Source organism: Corylus avellana, chromosome 7 (assembly GCF_965113065.1).
Source record: "Corylus avellana chromosome 7, dhCorAvel1.hap1.2, whole genome shotgun sequence".
Classification (NCBI taxonomy): domain Eukaryota; kingdom Viridiplantae; phylum Streptophyta; class Magnoliopsida; order Fagales; family Betulaceae; genus Corylus; species Corylus avellana.
Window position 1 is genome coordinate 2,150,065 of NC_142496.1, and position 21,088 is coordinate 2,171,152.

The 21,088-nt window shown below is 33.5% G+C and overlaps 2 protein-coding genes across 3 annotated transcripts; both read right to left on the minus strand.

Annotated features, from left to right (window-relative positions):
- Positions 1-659: 659 nt before the first annotated feature.
- Positions 660-3,461, minus strand: LOC132184909 (uncharacterized). The gene is made up of 6 exons (XM_059598700.2): positions 3,179-3,461; positions 2,952-3,076; positions 2,735-2,831; positions 2,231-2,340; positions 1,570-1,644; positions 660-894 (listed from the first exon to the last, which is right to left on the minus strand). The coding sequence occupies exons 1-6, from the start codon at positions 3,246-3,248 to the stop codon at positions 844-846; spliced, it is 528 nt and encodes a 175-aa protein (XP_059454683.1). The 5' UTR covers positions 3,249-3,461; the 3' UTR covers positions 660-843.
- An 11,077-nt stretch (positions 3,462-14,538) lies between these two features.
- LOC132184803 (Ubiquitin-like superfamily protein) lies at positions 14,539-19,757 on the minus strand. Of its 2 annotated transcripts, XM_059598568.2 has the most exons (5): positions 19,677-19,757; positions 18,272-18,341; positions 16,045-16,230; positions 15,824-15,863; positions 14,539-14,834 (listed from the first exon to the last, which is right to left on the minus strand). In XM_059598568.2, the coding sequence occupies exons 2-5, from the start codon at positions 18,272-18,274 to the stop codon at positions 14,752-14,754; spliced, it is 312 nt and encodes a 103-aa protein (XP_059454551.2). In that variant the 5' UTR covers positions 18,275-18,341; positions 19,677-19,757; the 3' UTR covers positions 14,539-14,751. The 2 variants fall into 2 exon arrangements, with proteins under 2 accessions (XP_059454551.2, XP_059454553.2); XM_059598570.2 differs by lacking the exon at positions 18,272-18,341 and having other exon boundaries at positions 19,677-19,751.
- Positions 19,758-21,088: the final 1,331 nt, after the last annotated feature.

Here is a 21,088-nt window from a genome sequence, read left to right on the forward strand (position 1 = left end):
TCAAAGCGGTTTGGCGGTTAACGGTTATAACGGTTAGCGGTTGCGGTTAGGCGGTTTTAAATTTCACCCCTACTTGTTTGTCATCATGAACAACTTTACCACCAGTATTCTTAGTGAAGGTGTGATGCTCCAAAATATCAAAACCGTAAAAAGAAAATTTATTAAAAACAATCGCTCGTTTTAACCATAAAAGTTCTACTCTTTTTAGAAATCTTTTTATTTAAAAAATTGCCCAAAAGCCCATTTTTAGCTTCTGATCGAACACTCGCTGGGAGGCCACCGAATGTTCGAGCCCAACCCTCACGTTCGTTCAGGGACCACTCCGAACATTCGTTGACCAAATTATAAGCCACTGGGCATTGAACAAACATCCAACCTGCAACCCTAGAACCATCGTGTAATAGTACTGAATATTCGGTGACAGTTTGAAAAGCAATTTTAACCCATTATCCACCTTTTCAGACCAAGGCACGCCACTCCCTCTATAAATACACCCTCCTTCTCGCCCCAAACTCACCCCCTACACCAGAAACCCTAATCCTAAAGTGAGAAGAGATTTTAGAGAGAGAATGAGATATTTTGAGGTGGTTTGCAATTTTTAAGGTAAACTCTTCTAGATTTACTTAGTTTTCATGTTGTTCTTGTGATTTTCGATAAAAGGGAAAATGGTACATATACTTCAAATGTTCACAGTTTGCTAACTAGATACATTAGTAACATCACCTTGCCCATGGATCTATTAGCAGATGGTCCGAATACGAACACTAAGAAATGCCTATGGAATGACTAACGGAGAGCAAATTATGCATATATTATTGTTTAATAACCTTTTTGTCACTTGCTTTAATCCACGGGAACCTCTACCTCCATCTTCAAACCAGAATTGCCAAGAACCTGCGGGTAACAAAGGATCTTTTTCATTTAACTTGCATAAACAGTCAATACAAAAATACCTTAATACAAGGAGATCTTAGGCTCAAACATTGGGTACAAATATATATATTCCACGTGAATCTAACATGCCGAGACATTGGATTAACATTCCTTATAAATTAAGCAAGCAACAAAATGTACAATAGAAAATGAAGAATCAGCAGCACACCTACTTATGCAGAAGAGATGGTCAGCATAATCAGAAATAGCTAAGAGCTCAGCCAAGAATGTATAAGAAATGGATTCATTATCTAGCGAAACCTGATAGCTAGCTATGCTTTGTTGGACTATAAGTTTACAAAGGACAAATTAAAGAGACGTTTGACAAAATTCAAATGAAAATGCTATGCCCTAGAAATCTGTACATACTAAATCAATACAGAATCAGTATTATCAAACTCCCCATTTGACATCCTCAATAAACTCTTTCAACATCTCACCTAAAACAACATAAGCATGCCCCCTATTTTCATTAGGTTGTACTGAAAAAGCAGGAAGTGCAACCTATAAGTAAAACTTTTTCAGAATATAATCACATGAAATGTCCTTAAAAAATAACTAGTTCAAAGTATTTGGAAAACAAGCTAAGGAAAGTTTACATGGAAAGAATCTTATTTAAAGTAAAATTACACATACCTTCATGAAGTCGGACAAAACTAACAAAGAATCCTTTGTGTAGCCGGCTTCCTCAAGGACTTGATTCAGAACTTGCTGCACCAGACACCAAAAAAACCATGAATGCGAAAAAGATATATCAGCAGAGCGCGCACGCAAACACACACACACACACACAAATATATATATATATACACCAGCATATATAAGTGCCATACTTTTTTACGTTTCAAAATTACAAAGTATATTTGCAGTAATCAATATGATCTCCAAGCTTTCTAACGTTTCAAGATAAGACAAGTTCCTCCAACGATTCAATATCTCCAATTGCACATTCCATGCAATTGGATATTACTATAAGACATTAGAAGGTATTTTCAAGTTTATAGATCATTCCAAAAGGTCACTGGAGATAACTAACACAACTAAGTTTGGCATGTTAATAACCTTAAGTGATAGCCGATAGGTAATTAACCACGAAGTTCACTTCAGAGCAAAGAAAAACAAAACATTTAAACCTAAGATTCAACTAAAGCAAAGCTATTAATACCTATAACTATCGGAGACCTGAGTAACTTAAAAAGTAAACTTTTCTTATACAAAATGTATAGTTTCACACCTTTCAAAAGAAGGCTACTAATCAGAAGATGCATTCTTCAAGGATTTTCTAATAACAACTGACCTCCCTCTGTTGTTCAGATATATATTGTCCCGTCAAATCCCGCAAAACTTCCAGCATGTCATTCATCGCAACTCTTCCATTGCCATGCGAATCATAAACCTTAAAAATAACTAGAAAACAACAGGACATCATCATGCCAAAAATGGGCATTCACAAAAAACACAATTTCTATAAATATACATGACTTTACAAAAAGGAAAATACTTAGGGTACAGCTTTTACTACAATCCAACTTTTAATGAAAATGAGTACCACATGGATTGCCACTAGCCGTCCACATTTTATTAGCCAATGTGGTAAGTGTTACTTAGACTATCATATCAATTTATAAACGTAGTAAGCATAATGTGGACTTTCACATTGGCGATCCATATTTTAGTTACTGGCGTGCTAATGGCCATGAGGACAGTCACATCAATTTGTACAGGATTTGTAATAAAAGCTGCATCACACTCTTAGAAAACCTATATGTATGTATATGTATATAATCATCATCATAATTACATTCAATTTTCTGTTGCAAGGTGGCTCGAGGACTGAATGCGGACAAGAATGCCACAAATTCCTTGAAGTTTAACCCATCCAACATCCTCAACAATCTCTGGGAGACAAGTAATTGCAGCACAGCAATCTCAGTAACCAAAAATGAAAAATGCACACAAGAAGCACATACAACCATAATCTGCATATACACATATAAATATCAGATCAAAAGTAGGACCTGAGAGAGAGGGTTAACGGCGAATTCGGGAACGGACAAGAACTCCTCGGCGGAGATGAAACCACCGCCATTGCGATCGAGCTGACAGAACCTCTGGTACAGAGACACTATCTCCTGCTGCGAGACTACAACGTACAAAACCAGATCAACGGCTCAGAATTCCTAATCCTCATCGTCAAAATTCAACGAGACCAAAAGAGAATGTGAACAGATGCATAAAAACTTACACGCGCGGTTGCAGTGCTCCTGGACCTCTTCGATGTCGTACTGCGTGAGCATTGACGATGTGTTGCCCATGGTGGTGACTGGTGAGGCCAAAGAAGATTCTCGGACAGTGAGAGGTGGAATCGGGTGTAGTGGGGGTATATGGAAGCTGTGGAAAGCCTAATGGGAGATAGCTACTAGATGAGCGCCTCTGCAACCACCTCGGTGAGATCGCAGGCTTTCAGTTGCTTGGAGCGTGTGCGTCTTGAAACAAAAGCGCGTGGTAAAAACTCTTTTTATTTTTTATTTTTTTAATGACCCTAACTAGGGCCGTAGAGGGGAAAGCTTATATAAATGGATGATGATATAAAATACACCCGCGTGTATGAACAATCATGTCATGCACGAATGACTTGTTTTTTTTTTTTTTTTTTTGTAATAATTATAATAATAAAATATAATTATTTTAAAATATTACATAAGCCGGGCGTGCATCACGCTATATAAATACTAGAGTCGTGATACAGGTTACACGGCTTGCTTAGCACGCCCTGAAGGAAAATATTTTTTTAAAATATTTTAATGCAAAAAAAAAAAAAAATTTTGCCGATGCACGCTGGCGTGCGATTTTACTTCACCCTAAATACTAATGTGATTGCTTTCACATTTTGTTTTTATATTCTATGGATATTAAGGGGGGAGAAAATCCAGTTCGTTGCTTATCTAACTTGAGGCCATCCAAAAATGGGCTTTTGTTGTCATCCCATTTAAGGCACTCCTCCCCTCCCTCCCCATCCTGGCCCCCTCCCCCAAAAGAACAAAAAGATTAAGAAAGTGGCCTCAACATAGCATCACAGCCTTGTTGATTATCAATCCGGGTGACTTACTTCTCAAGATAACAATAATATAATCTGGTCCTTTCAGATATAGATCATCCAACCTTCTAACCATTCAATACAAAGAGTAGCTTAGGATAGAACTAAGAGAAAATTATAAACTACAAAATAACTATTTTTTCTTTACTAGCATTTTCTGACTAGCTTTTTCTGACATGTCACGATGTCTGACACGTCAGAAAACTTTTCTGACGTGGCATTTCTGACGTGTGTTGAAGGTTAAAAACGTAGGGGTCAGTAAATTTTTTTTATTGATGTGTTACTACTTAGTACGTCAAAATTTACTAACGTGCTACCGTTTGCCACGTCAATAAAATTTTTTGACGTGGCAAACGAACTTCTGATGTGGTACTTTTACCACATCAAAAAATTAAGTCATCAGGGTATTTTTTTCATTTTTTTTTGTAAATGAAACAAACGGACTTGTTTCATTCGTTGAGGGTCAATTTACTATTTCATTTTTTTGTTTCATTTTTTAAAAGGCCAATTTTGAATTTATTTTTTATTGCAGAATTTTGAAGTTGACCCAATACACATTTAACGAACTATATATTCATGAAACGACGTTAATCATCCATCAAAAATTTACTTGATGGAGCGAACTACCATATTAAATCCTAAACGAATTTTTCATTAATCATCCATCAAAAATACTTACTACTCATGAAATGAACCTCCACATTAATCACAAACATGCAATTTCCATCAAGTATCACAAACATGCAAATTATACAAAAATCACAAACAACCAAACTATATCTGTTACCCCGAATCTAGACATAATTACATGTAACAGTAAACATCAACAAAACAAGAACAAAATATTTATAAGTTTACCAACTACAAATTGACAGACAAAGCTCACTCCAGGTCAATTCTTTCATTGTGTACGACCTCTCTGTTTTACCTGGAAATGATAAAACAAACAATCAGCACCCAATACGTACCTTTCTCATCAAGATCCTAAGCCAAACACAAAAAAGGGCATCGTAACAACTTTAACATATATATTAACCAAAATAATATTAATAACTATAGTAAAACAAAAAATGCTTCCACTATAAATAATAACAAACATCATCAATGTAATATTTATCTCTTACAAAGTGTATAGGAAAATAATAATATAACAAAACTCGAAACAAAAACAATACTAAAGTTTAATAATAGAAATAATAATATGCAAACCTCATCATCATCATCATCATCAATAGTTAGAAAATCAAAAACAATATTTTTTATTGCAGAATTTCAAAATTAATCTAAAACACATTTAACGAACTATATATTCATAAAACGATACTTGATGGAACCAACTACCACATTACTCATCCACCAACAAGGCCAGTAAATGCACAAGAGATGCATAAAGTAAAGCAGTAATGACAGGATCGATGGTACCTTCTGATCTGCCAATGTCTTTGAATAATCCTCTAATATTTCTCCAGTACCAACTAGGATCAAACGCTGATTATTAACTGGTTGTTCAGTGAGGACATGCAATTTCTCCTTTATGTCCAGAATTATTTCAGTTGGATCACGCCGTATAAAGTAAGTTGTCTTACTACGCTTAACACGGACTGCACGAGATTCACAGCATAAATCGTCACAATGTTCCAAGAATGCATAAGAGTAGGACCTTTTATTCTTTTAGACTTTGTGACTCACCTTGAGTGACCCGCCGTTGGGTCACTATTTTTTTAATAAAAAATGAAAGCATTTTAAGAATTTCACATTCTTCCGTTAGGATATAACAAAAAATTCTAACTGATGGGATAAGTAAAAAAAATCAAAAGATTAATACATCAAAGTAAAAAATTTTAAACTTTAAAGATGTATTTGCAAAATACGTGACATTTCAAGAGGCTAAGTGAAGTTATCCTTATAAATCAAGTATACAAAATACTTTTTTTTTTAAAAAAAAAAAAAAAAAAAGTGGTGAACCACCCTACTCCATATGACCCTAAAGCAAAGCCCCACTTAAAGTTCCTCTTGTCGTCGCACTCTTTGTCATTGCACAATCTCTTACTTAGCATCTACAACATTGGTGGCTAAATAAAGAAAGTAGGTCAAAAAAAATAAATGCGTCTATAACATATATAGGTTGCTAAATATGGAAAGTAGGCCAAAGGACCATCACAAATCAACAAAAACAAGTGATGTTTTTCGTTGTCTAGAAATAAAGCCCAATTCAAAAGTTATATTGTGCGCCTACACCCAAGGACTAGATCCTCTTCATTTCATTGAACTAGTTAGTTGTTTTTAGGGGACAATTTTTCCATTTTACTTTTTTTTTGAACAAAAATGCCCTCTTAAAACAACTAGATGGATCCCCTCCATTTCATTTGAAATGGAAAGGATCCTTTTCCTACACCCAATTGGTCATTTATTCTTAAGTGGGTCCTTCATTGAAAAAAAATATCTCTTTTTCTTATCGTTTATCTCAACCACAAGTAAATATATGTTGTTTCTATTATTAATTAAACTGTTAAAGGATTGCACTACTCAAAACAACCCTGATGCAGATGAATTTTCCTTCAACCTAATTTATTAAATTGATATCCGCTTTTAGAGTACATAATTTTTACGTACATTTTTTTTTTATCATATATTTTAACAACCAATTTAATAGACTGAGTTGTAAATATTGAACTGCTTTGTTACACATCTGTGAATTTCACAGAGGCCACATTGAAGCTCTCGATGAGCTCAATTAGAAAGAAAGACAACTTTTTTTTTTTTTTTTACATGTCCGCATAAGAGAAGGGGAGGGGGAGATTCTAACTAGTAACATCCACTTCATTAGGCGTGGTCCTAACCGATTGAGCTACCTCTTGAGGACAAGAAAAACAACTTCTTAAGACATCTTAGTAGCTCTATTTTAACCTTGAGAAACCAAAAACAAAAACTTTGATAGAGACATAACAAGGAACAAACAATCACTCATTCATTAAAAAAAAAAAAAAAAAAAAAAAAAAAAAATCAGGGTTCTTTAAATTTGAGTGATGCCATGTTCTTAAAGTGTAAAGTAAAAGACAAGTATGTTGCCATATACAATTGCTTCAACACTTGAGAAGGAAAGGAAAAGCAAAACTTTCACAGATAGGGAAAAGACATAAAGTAATCATCTGAGGGGTAATACTCAACTAATAAACCTCAACTAATAAATCTTAGCTAATGAATGGTCAGAATTGTGACAATCATCAAAATTAAGAAAAAGAAAAAAAGGGTAAAAATGGTAAAAGCAATCATATTGTCACTTTTTCTGCCTCTTCAGTTTCAATTATTAGGAATATTGGAAAGAACAACTCATATGATATTTATTTGATGGTCAAAAGGAATGACCCATTTATAATTAGTAGCTTAGCAATTCCTTTTGGTTAAGACAGTTTAATAGGCTATTAAACTGTCTAGTGTCTAAAATATATACAAGATGCATATGATTTTTAAAAATACGCATGACAATCACATGTTTTATTAAAAATTTATTATTTAAAAAGAAAAAGTCTTAACCAACATATGGATGAAGGGAGGATTGGTTCAACTTCAACCCTTCATCCCTTAATGCATATGTAGATATCTATAAGGAAATCATATGAAGTGGATGTTATTATTTTAAATCTAAGCAATTCAGTGAATTACTTTTAAGAGTTGACTGAGAATAGTGTTAGCTAACTAGAGTTACTTATGAAACAAGTTAAATTTACAAAAGAAAAGAAAATCGTCCTCCTCCACCTGCCGGATTCCCTCTTCATAGTATGACACAGACATTTTTCGGCTTTTGATTGGTTGGTATTGTTTCTCACCACCTATATTTTAATATTTCCACGAAGAAACATTTATGATTGGTAAAGCACAAGTGCTTTTGCGTTTGTGCGTAGTGGGGCTAATCCTTTCCATTTTAGGAAAGGCCATTGTCACGTGCTAATATGCTTCATACAATAAAAGGCTATTTTGGCATTCTACGATTACACTTCAAGTATAAGATTTAATTGATACGAGAAAAAAGTAAAAATATTTGATATAAAATAGTAAAAATTTATTTTATAGTAATTTTTTATTTAAATAAAATTTTACTATTATTATTATTCAAATAAAAAAGTCACAAATTAACAAATAATTGATGTCGTCTGGAAATAAGGACCAATTCACAAGTTATATTGCGTGCCTACACCCAATTGGTCCTTTATTTTTAACTGGGTCCTACTTTGAATATATATATATATATATATATATATATATATATCATCTATTTTTCTTATCATTTATCTCGACCACAAGTAAATTATATATGTTGTTTCTATTATTAATTGAACTGTTAAAGTATTGCACTACTCAAAACAGCTTCGATGCGGATAAGTTTTCCTTCAACCTAATTTATTAAATTGATATTTGCTTTTAGAGCACGTAATTTTTACAAAAGCAAAAGTAAAAGTAGAACACTTGAGTGGGGATTAGGGATTTAGCGAAAATTTTGGTATTTTCGAGTTGATCATATTTATTATTTCACACTTTTATGTGTCATTTTCTTATTAGGTGGTGCAAATTATTTGGTTAGTGCAAAGTCCATTATTCTAAAAAAGAAAATGTAAAAGGGTACATGAAAATTATGAGACAATTCATATAAAAATTATGACAGAGTAGTCCAAAATTGATTTAGACAAATAAGTTTCATACGGGTTATCTCATAATTGTTACTTAAATTACTGGCAATTTCAGCAGGAAATTAGTTGAATTCGAGATCTGGGTTCTTTAGTTGAGAATAATGGAGCATCAATAGTTCTCAGTGACATATCAAATCGAAGTTGATGATGGCTTCTTTCTATTGATTTGGAATATGTATGCATGCACCAATGGAGATTTCAGCTCCTTTTGCAGATGCTTTTTTGCCGTTTTAGGAAGGTTCTTCTGCTTCTTTGTCCCTTCCTTTATATCCATTTCTTTGTCCCTTTATTCATATCTCCACCAAACATAGTAATCATTGGATTGTCAACCAGTTAAAAGAAAAGGTTGGGTCAGTTAGCGTGTGAAATATATAATTGAGAGATTGAGAGACAGAGATGGGTCATTGAGAGGTTAAGAGAGAGATGGGTCCTACGGATGTAAAACATATAATTGAGAGAGAGAGAGAGAGAGAGAGAGAGAGAGAGAGAGAGATGGGTCATTGAGAAGTTGAGAGAGAGATGGGTCCTAGTAAGAGGGAAAAGAAATTAAAACACCACATGCATACGGCACCTTCGTCACCAACTGAAGCCCTTCCTTGTACTATAAAATGGAAAGAATCCATCCCCCACTTATCCATTCTCTCTCCCTCCTCTCAGTCTCTTGCCCTCCTCTATCTTAATATCTCAGCTCTCTCATCACTCCCTCTCAGCTCCCTCACTCTCACTCAGTTCTCTCTCCCTCACTCCGGCCGGCAGCTCTCTCTCTCAGGCATCTCTGGTACTCCTCTTTCTCACAGTATATATATATATATATATATCAAGCATCTTTGTCCTATAAAATTGCCCTACCCACAAGACACACGGCTGAAGAGGCGAATGTGAATGGTTGCTAGTTTACGTCGTTGCTGTGGAAATGTTGGAAATAGGGACGATTTTTGGGCATAAAATGTCACAATCAAAATGTCCCTAAAACCTTAAGCTTTTTTTTTTTTTTTTGGTAGTATTACTATCCGAGAGGGAGAAAACCCATCCCGTCAAAAATTTTTAAGTTTTTTTCCTGAATATTTAGTTTTTCTTCGTTGCTTTCCTTCGATCATTTCTTATTGTTAATATATAGCTTATTTTATTTTGTAAGTTTGTTCTTTTAGCAGTGAAAATGGTGCATTTTTAGTAAGCTTTACAATTTCGTGGACTCTGTATATATGAGAAGTAATGTTTAAATGTTATGCTATTACTAGTTGAGAAGTAAAGTTGAAATGTTATCTGGATCAAATTTGTTGTAGGTCTTCCAGAAAACTGGATGCACAAGAATAGACTTCAGGAATATACACAGAGGTCTGGCAATATTCCACTACAAATTTACCAGACCGTCAATGAAGGATTCTCACATGCACCATAATTTAGGTCAACTGTATGATAGATGGAGTAGGTTATACCTCTCCAAATCATAGAAAAAGTATTTGGAGAGGTATATATAACTTACTCCATCTATCCATACAGTCGACCTAATTAAATTGAGGTGCATACATTTGAGGATCCTTCATTTATGGTATGGTAAATAATTGGTAGTGGATCATATCAGTGGCGAGGTCAGCCAATATAGTAGCAAACCCAATTCACATTTTCTTGGCAATATTGGTAATTTGCATCCTTTCTTCATTTTTTTCTCATATATTTGGAACTTCCTTTATCAAGCGAAGTTTCTATGTTATCCAAGGTCTCATTGCTGTTTCTGATGGTACTCTGAAATTATTTAATGTTTCTTGTTGTGAAGATTTATAGCAGGAGTTGAGATAATACATTAATTAGCTAGGCGTTGGATTCTGATCATGGCATATATTATTACACTTAGTCTGGTATATATTATTGCTTCAAATATTGTCCAATATATTATAAGTTTGTACTGTTTTAATTAACTCTTTTGTGGATTCCCATGGAAGTATTGAATGTTAATTTATTCAGTAGTGATGGGGTTCTAGAAATTACTTGATGAAAGCCTCAAGAGTCTAGCTTGTACAGAGAATTCATGCAAATTAAGCTCTCAAAGAGTGCTCTGATCAGATAAATCTATTTTAGTTGGAAGACTTGAAGTGGGAGGAGTTTGAACATGGAAGTTGTTGAGAAGAAAATATCTCACTATGAGTCCCACCTAATTACACTTATTTACAAAATGCCCTCACCACTCACCTAATGATACCTATGCACTTCACTTTAACACTCTAGAATAAGAGAAGAGAAGAAAGAGCGAGGAGGCCTTTTCCTCTTCTTCCTCCCCCTCACGTCTCTCCAGCGAAGAAAAGGAAGGGAGAACCTTTCTTCTTCTCCCTGACTCACGTCTCTTTCTCTCCCAGAGACTCTCATATATATAAATTTTCTATGCTTCCTATATCTCTCTGGCACACTCACCGGTTCATATAACCAAATTTATATTGTTTTTTTCATTTTTATAAGTAAAGATGCTAACTTAAGTATCGGAGAGTCTTCGGCCCCAACCGGAGACCCTCTGACCTTGCCTTTGTTTTACAGGATTATCGTTGACGTGCAGAAGATCCTCGCATAGCTCAACCATGGAAAAAAATCGACGAGACAGAGTATCCTTGGACCAAAAAAACGCATCAACAGAAGCGAAATGAATACTCAGGCTATTTTCTTATAAGTGAATTATTTAGGGTACTCTTTTAATTGTTGAAGCAAGGAAACTAGCTTAACTTGGGTTGCCTTCTACTGTGAATAAGCTATACGGAGTTGTATAAGGATAATGTGGATATATAGTTTGAGGAATTTTATATTGTGTGCTTTACAGAATTTATTATATCAAAATGTTCCACATTTGGTGAAATAAGAATTTTCAAGCAAAACACCTAGCATGTAAGGATACAGATCAGAGGAAACAACATGACTACATGAGGCTGCTCAGAAAGAAATGTTCCTGTCCGGCCCAGAACTACCTGAATTATATTATTTCAAATACTCAGCTACACAAAACATAAGAGCACGCATTCAATGAGTAGATTAAAAACAAATTCATATTGATCAATCGTAGAGAAAAAGGATAACTACCTAGGAGATCTAGATACAATAACAGCACGTGCTGCCAATTGTTCATCTAGCTTCTTTCTTGAGTAATAACTTACACCATTGAAAACCAAAGAAGACGGGAAAACAGGAAGCTATGCTTCTAGCTTGCTGTATGGTGCCCTAGGTAGGCGGTTCTAGTATGTTAATGTAGAGTTGACATTGGGCGCTCTTTTGAGGTTTTCCAAGGTGACCCGCCCTGGGTCACTAAGTGGCCCGCCAAGGTGACTTACGAAGGGAATTTTTATTTTAGGGTAAAGTCTATATACTCCCCTTAAACTATCACTCAATTGACAATGTACTCTTCAAACTTTTAATTGTAACAATGTCCCCTCCAAACTACTAAAACATTGTCAATGACCCCCTAAGACTAACAATAAGACAAAAATGCCCCTATGAATTTCTCAATAAGACAAAAATACCCCTATAAATTCAAAAAAAAAATGAGTTTTTTAAAAAACGAAAAATTTTAATTTAAAAATAATATTTTTAAAAAAACAATTTTTTTTAAACAATTTTTTTAAAAGCAAATTTTTATTTTTATTTTTATTTTAAAAAAAAACTATTTTAAAAAAAAAACTTTTTTTTTATTTCGTTTTAAAAAACAACAAATTTCATTTTATTAAACGAAAAATTTATTTTTTTTAAACGTAAATTTTTATTTAAATAAAATTATAAAACAAAAATAAAAATAAAAAAACGAAAATTTTCAATTTTTATAAAAAAAAAATCGAAAATTTTTTTGAATTTTTTTCTTATAAAATTGATTTAAAAAAAAAAAAAAATGGCCAACGTTTGGATTTTTTTTTTGGTTAGTTTTAGGTTTTTTCTAGAAATTTTAGTTTTTTTTTTTTTTTAAAAAAAAAAAAAAATTACTAAGGGTAATTTCGTCATTGGGGGGAACATTGACAATTTTTAATAGTTTGGAGGGGACATTGTCACAATTGATAGTTTGGGGGGGACATTGTCAATTGAGTGGTAGTTTGAGGGGGTTATGTGGACTTTCCCCTTTATTTTATTTTATTTTATTTTTTATTTTTTATCTTTTAAATAATGATAATAATAATTTTTATTTGTTAAGGGCAAATTTGAAATTTTAAAAAAAAATTAGGGGTATAAAGATCTTTTTTACCATTTCTACTGTTTGATTTAACTCTAATCTCTAACGGAAGGGAGGTAATTGGAAAAAATCGAAAGATTAATACACCAAAGTTTGTTTTTAAACTTTGGAGGGGTGTTTGCAAATGACATGACATTTCTTTAGTTACCCAAAAAAATTTATACGTTTTCAAGGTAGACCAAAATAATAGTTTACTCCCTAAAATCATTTTCATTAAGTAACTTAACAAAATTTATTACTTTGTCACATTATACTGCTATAGTAAATTAACCTAATCTCTTTTATCCTCAACATTTTGCTCCATATGTAACCCTCCATCTTTTCATCTTCCTCGCCACGATTCAGGAGCATTTTACGAAAATTTGATGGTCGTATTTTATGAAGCGGCTAAGGAAGATAAAGATGGGGGAGGATTACGTATGGAGTAAAATTTTGGGGATATAAAAGATTATGTTAATTTATTGTAATAGTATGACGTGGAGTGAGAACTGATGTGTAATCTTAGCTGTGGTCGTAAAATAATGTGAAAAAATCTAATTGTTATTTTTGAAAGTCAGAAATTAATAATAACACGTGTTGCGTTTTTGTTGGGTATGACGTGTCAAGTGACAGATTTTGTTAATTTACTTAACAAAAATTGATTTCAATGAGTAAATTGTTATTTTGGCATTCCTTGAAGACTTATAAATTATTTTTTATACCACATGGAGTTATTTGTAATTTAGGCCAACTACATGGACCTATAAATTACTTTTTATACCACATTGAGTAATTTGTAATTTAGGCTTACTACAATGACCAATTTTGCATTTATTCCTTTAAAAAAAAAAAAAAAAAAAAAAACCGTAACAGGCATTCAAGATTTCCTACAAATGTTGATAAAAATGATTAAAGATAGTTAAATTGATAATTGCAGATTAATCGAAAAATTGAGAGCAGGTAAATGAACAAAGTTTTTCTTCTAATTGGATTTGAGGAATTCCTCCAACTTAATTTAATAAATTGGTACATGTCGTTAAACTTCTAATTGGATTTGAAGAATTCCTCCAACTTAATTTAATAAATTGATATAAGTCGTTAAAGTACATGATTCTAAGATACATTACTAACTTGTTCTATTAATCTTATAAATTTTTTTTTTTTAACAAAAAAAAATGTAAATTTAATGAATTGGGTTGGAGAAAATCTTTGCCCAAGTAAATTACCAGCATAAATACTAATGTGATTGCTTTCACATTTTCTTTTTCTATTCTATGGATATTAAGGGGGAAAATTCCACTTTTTAATAGATTGAAATTTTTTATTTTGGACAGAAATTTCTTACCAACTGATTTGTAAGAAACTCTTACAACCAGCCTCTACATGCGACAACATTTGTCCTTTAAGCTATTAAAAAAAATGTAAAAATTACATGTTATTTTCTCATGTATTATTAAAATATCCTGTTTCAAAGTGCGATTTAAAAAATGTAATTTTTTTTTTTGTTACATTTTCGAACGGCAAGTATCATACTCTTAACAAATTTTGTTTTTACAAATCACATTTTCATCAATTGCTATTTTTCTGAAGTGCATGAAACCACTAAACCCTAAACCACATTTTCCTAAAACTCTAAAAATCCCGAAGCCTAAATAACCAACCCCTTAAGTAATATCAAGGTTTAAGTTTCACTCAGCAACCAAAATGCTTTTCCTAAATTTGGTGTGCATTTCTTGAACAGAACATTAGAGAATTGACAAGTATATGAATATTTATTGGACACGAAGCAAATGACCATTCAAGATGCCATTAATCGATTAGAAGGTAGTTTTCCTCGACAGGGATTATATCCCTGAGTCTTGCTACCAATTGCCACCATCTCCATCACGAGATTGGTAGAAGTCATTTGGCCGTACAATGTTCACCTCCTCAAACTCGTTATCATCTGGAAGCAGCAAAAGAAAGATTGTCAAAAGTTTGTTAAGATAAGAATAATGTTACTTTTCACACGCATTTTATACCGGTTGCATGATGTGTCTTAAGTGGCTTCCAATGTCAACCACTTAAGAAACACAAAAGAAAAGCCACTTAAAACATGTCATGTTAGCAGGTGTGAAATAGGTGTGAAGAGTTGCATTACTCATAAAAGATAATTTCTTCCAATAATCATGAAATCTAACAGAAACTTCCAAAAACTACCAGGTATGACTTCTACTTCTAAAGTGACCAAGTATAATGGTATTCATAGTTGTCACTGCCCAAACAACATTTACTCGAGATAAACACACCATTTTTTGAATGGAAATAAACAAGAAATCTACAATAGGGGAGCAGCCCAAGGTTTAAAAGTGACCAAAAAGCCCAAATTGCAAATAACAATAACAACATTGACATGACAATGATAATGATAAAAGATAACAATGACAACAACTATAATATGCATTAAGATAACATAGGTCCCAAACATCTTTAACAAAATATCCAACAGAAGAACGTTTTTCCCATGCATCCCCACAACATATCAGAGGTGTTCACTAAACTGAGACCTCAGTTCTTTGCTTATCTAACTTCAGGCCCATACAAAGCACTCCTCCCCTCCCACCCATCCCCCTCCCCCAAAAGAACAAAAAGATTAAGAAAATGGCCTCAACATAGCATCACAACCGTGTTGATTATCAATCTGGGTGATTTACTTCTCAAGATAACAATAATATAATCTGGTCCTTTCAGATATAGGTCATCCAACCTTCTAACCATTCAATACAAAGAATAGCATAGGATAGAACTAAGAGAAAATTATAGAAGTGAAACACATAAAACTTAACTCAGACTTATAACCAAAATTATAAAATACACAAAAAAGCCAGTAAATGCACAAGAGATGCATAAAACTGAGTGATGGAGCCAAGTAAGACTTTGGTTTAGGAAAACCACCTTTTCTCAAGGTCAGTGCCACAACTGCATCGTTTTCAACCTGAACAAGACATGATCAATGCATTAACAGTGTCACAACATCTTTAAAGCTCCCATGGTTGTAAAAGAAGATTTTGGGCTCTCACCAGAAAAAAAAATTTAGTCACTTCTGAGCGCTAATCTTATATAGAAAGCAGGAGAAAAAGTAAAGCAGACAATAAGTTGTAATGACAGGATGGTACCTTCTGATCTGCCAATGTCTTTGAATCCTCTAATATTTCCCCAGTACCAACTAGGATCAAACGCTGATTATTAACTGGATGTTCAGTGAGGACATGCAATTTCTCCTTTATGTCCAGAATTGTTTCAGTTGGATCACACCGTATAAAGTAAGTTGTCTTACTATGCTTAACACGGACATACATAGCCTGCACAAGATTTACAGCATAAATTGTCACAATGTTTCAAGAATGCATAAGAGTAGGACCTTTTATTCTTTTAGACTCTAAGAATAGTTGCTAGGAAGAGGTAGAACTCTAACAATAGCCAGAGTTGCTAGAATGAATGGATAAAACAAAAGATGCAGTTAGATTATTATATACTTTAATCGGGTACTCCTCCAAAGCAAGATCTATATGCCTTCAATGCTTTCACATTTCAATTCATTTTCTTGATGACATAGCTAATCTAACATTAACGCTCTAAGTATTAAATAGATTTGTAATAATTATTTCTCAAACAATGGAATTCAATGAAACAAAAAGATAAAATTGTGACCACGACAAAGATATTCTAATTTATTTTCTTTAATTACATGTCTAACCTGACGTTACAGTTTATATATCAAGGTCATATAATTGTCCTAATCTCTTTTTTGAAGAGGAGAATGAAATGTGACAAAAACGTCATAACAAAGTAGATACAAATGAATATCCATATATGGATATAATTGGAAGAAAATTTATTTTATGAATAATAAATTTATTGATAGAAAGGGGAAAGTCCTCGTACACGAAAAGTATACAAGAAAGACAATCACCCTAAAGGCATTCACAATCTAAAAAATTAAAAAGATCTAAACATTTCGCTGAGGAGAAGTTAGGAACTTAGGCTATAGCCCAATCCAAAAGTGATCTCAAAAAAATATAATTGGAAGATAATTCAGTTTTAGCCTTTTAGGTCATCCTTAAGTGATTTAAAACACAAGCAACTTTATCTTTTCAGTTTCTTAGAATCCAATTCATGATTTAAAAAACCTGAAACATCTTGTTTCCACTAAAAATCAAGCATTTGCCTTTTGTGAGAACTTGACAGAAGGCCATAAAATATCTTGCCTTCCTCTGATAGAGAAGAAAACATGCTACCTCCTATTTCTAATGTGAGCGAAAATGAACTACTAGATGGAAATTAGACGAAATAATGTCCATCTTTGGTATTCTTTTCATCTTTCTTTTTTTCCCCTCCTTTTCCCCCTGTGTTTCTGATCCTTACTATTTGATTTGAAAGAAACCACCAATACTGTCTTACAGAAACATATGAGCTTAAACTTGAATACAAGTCAGCTTCAAAAGCCCTTTAATGTAAGGAAGACCTAACAACACAAATGGATACAGCAAACAATAAAAAACATGGACTCCAAGTTCCATGATCCACTAATGTGTCAGTACGAGGGTCATTGTCCACTATGTAGCTTCTTAACATTAAACCTTGAAGCTTTTTTGGCCATCAATATGCCCCTGTAACAATGTCACCCTTAACGTCCTGTTTCCCATTTATTATGAACCCAAAACTACCTAAACTCTAGGATTCCTCTATTATAAGAACTTTGATCCTCATAGTAATCATTTACCGATGGAAACCACTCCCTCATTGCGTCTTTAGTACGACTATTTCCATATCATTGTCTGTCATGAAACTAGTAATTCTCAAGCTTGCTCTTCTAACCATTGTTTCCTCAAAATGAATTTCAAAATGCCACTGTTCCACTTCGTGGTTGGCAGAAGTTATTAAACTGGGTAAAAGGTGTGGTTGTGTCATCATTTACAGGATCTTTAGTTGCACATACAACTTTGAATGCTTGTATCAAGTTTATTTGCACAAACATAAGAACATGTCTGCTAATAATAGTTTTAATTGAGCACAATCTAGTTAAAAATGTATTGAAGTTGCAAGCAAAAGGCACACTTCCAATCATCATCAGGATTCATTTATATGCTTTTACAATGAAACAAAAAGAATCACCAAAAGTTGCTCCTCCAGGATGACAATTACATCAAGTAATCACTTCCTTCTTACATTCCAATTCACAATAAAACATTAAAACATATGTATCAATAATTAGCTCTTAATTCATTTTTACAACCATTAATGGCTTATAGTAAACAAAGCACAATGTTTATCATGCAACATCTTTATTAAAACTGCAGTCCAACAATGATTCTAATGGAAACAAATTAGCAATGCACATACCATATTGACTGCGCACTAAATTAAGCTCTACACCCCCCTTGTGACACTTATTTTTGATGTTGAGTAAAACCTGGAGCAAGTCAAAATAAGTCAAGGCATTAATTTTTTTTATTCAAAAAAACTAAAAACTTGAATATACTCTTAAATATTCCTTCAACAATTATCTACGCCCTTAAAAATATAAGAATTTCTTTGAGGGACAATTCAAGAAGATACAATCTAAAGGCTCCAAGTTCCAGCAATGGGGGTTCTCGAAAATACAATCTAAAGGCTCCAAAGTTCCAGCAATGGAGATTCGCATCATAGCTGATATTCCTCATTTTACAATATTACACTAAAAGCTTCAAACACTCAAGCTACAAAAAATTCTCAACAGCCAAGCTCAAAGCTTTTTCTAGAATTAAGATGGTTCTTGATCAAGGAATACGGAGGTCAATTCCTACAATAAAGATATGTTTTGTATTAAGTACACTTCTTAGACTTCATTTTTCCCCTGTAAAACTTCATAGTTGGCTATGAAGGGGATAGACCACCGAAGTTTAGGAGAGGCCAAATCAATACCACCCTTTATTAATAGATTTTTGGGACTCAACCTACTTACTTGACATGATAAATATAAAGCAATAAAACTGTAATGGATGTATAAATTCAAAAGTTTGAGATGTCTCCTTTTTATTCAATGTATCAAGTATATCTATCTCAAATTTCTACACCACGGTCTTCATGCTAATAATGATAGTACAAAATTCCCCATGCAGAAAGTCTTTTCAATCTTGGTAAGAACATATAACAAAGGCAAATTATATGTATTCCAAAACACAAATTTTATGTCGAAATGCAAACTTTGTTCACGCATTTTACTTTGAGATTTCCGGTAGTCTAGTTCTAAAACTTTAAAGTTGGATTTAGCCTAGATCTCCTGTAAATTACAATAGCTCACTGTAAGAAATCAAACAAAACCCCAAAGCTTCAAGCGACTTTGATGGGGGGTTTGGCCTAACATTCCTCCCTCAAAGAACAGCCTTTAAACATACTCATTTTCCCATACTTCTACTACAATACAAACCCTAAAGCCCCCAAACCAACATTCGATCAGGTACAGAACAAAATAGAGTTATTTGGGGGGGGGGGGGGGGGTGTGTGTGTGTGGGGGTGTGTTTCATCGGCGAGCTCATGCTCAAGCAGAAGCACCTCCGTTTCTATCCGCCTCGCACATCCACTACGGGCGATCAAAGCGACTTACCCACTAATTCAAAAGCTTCACCTAGCCACCAGCTAAAACCACAGCCAAGCCCCATCAAAACCACCTTCGTGCCCACCACATCACCACAACCTCTACCGTGAAACCAACATAGCCACCACGTGATTCGCAACTGACTGATAAAGATAAGAGAGAAAGAGTCACCTGGGACGGATTGGAGAAGGAGAGCGTGAGAGTGAGAACCAAACTGAGACTGCTTCGGCGTCGACCGAAGGAATAGTCGACCCGGACCAAATAAATTAAATAATTATAAGCGAAAATTTGTTATATAATTAAAAAATAATAAAAATTCTAAATAAATCACAGAGTTTTCCTCCAAACTGGGTTAGAAGAATTTCTTTCAACCTAATTTATACAAGTGATATGTGTCCATCGAACATGTGAAAAACACATGCTATTTTAATAGCAAGGACAAAATTAGAATAAATCTTATTAAAAACTCATGTGCACCCCACATGTTATTAAAAAAATGGACACATGTCACTTTTATAGACTAGATTAAAAGAAATTCCTCTAACCCAGTTTGAAGGAAAACTCTATCCCTAAACAAAAGGGCAAAATGAAATGGCTAGTTATTCAATTATAATTTTAAAAGTTTTGGAGAAAAAATTGCAAATTAGGTGAAAAAAGATGGGGGGTTAAGTATAGTTTTTTATTTAACATTTAATAAATCAAGTGTATTCTTTTTAACAAAGTTAAAAATTAATTGTTGCAAATTTTGTTTCCTTTGTGAGACTTCATAGATTACAATTAGGGCTGTGAGACTCAATTATTTTTCACCACTCTTCCTTCTAAAAATACCTTGCGAGTTGCCCCATCAAGGTGGTATTATAGTTACTTTGACAATAGGGCGGTGGGGAAGAGATAGTTAGCAATGCAAACTGTCTAATTTATAAATTGTTTTACTTTGTTAATATGACAGACACACTGTTAATCAATTCTTATTTCTTTAAAAAAAAAAATCAAGAACCGATTAGCAATATCACATCAGTAAAGTGGATTAAAAATATGGTGTATAACATTAATTTTCAATAAACCACTTCTTATTGAGGGCTGATTAGCATTGAGGGATGTTCAATTTTGTCATGAGTTAGGCTTCTATAAGGTGATTCTTGAAGATGATATCCTCCAAGTGGTGCAAACATTGCGAAATGAAGGTAGAAACTGGTGTCTCCATGGACATATTATCGAGTAGTCTCGTGGGGTTTTAAACGACTTGCACAAATGGAAGATAAATCATATCAGACGACACTTAAATGGAGCAGCCCACTGCTTAGCAAAGAAAGTCGTATCTTTTAGCGTAAAACATGGTCTTATTGAGGAAGTCCCAAAGCACTGTACTTAAGTTTGCTTTAATATTAAATCCACTCGATTCCTTTCAAAAATAAAAAAATAAATAAACTGCCCCTTTTTTTTTTTTTTTTTTTTTCTATTCGAATAAGGGAAATGAGTTACATGAAATCAAACAACAATAAATAGGTAGGCACCCCAACAACAGAGCCCAACAAAAAAAAAAAGTAGTACAAAGACAAAAACAGTTTATTACAATACTCTTT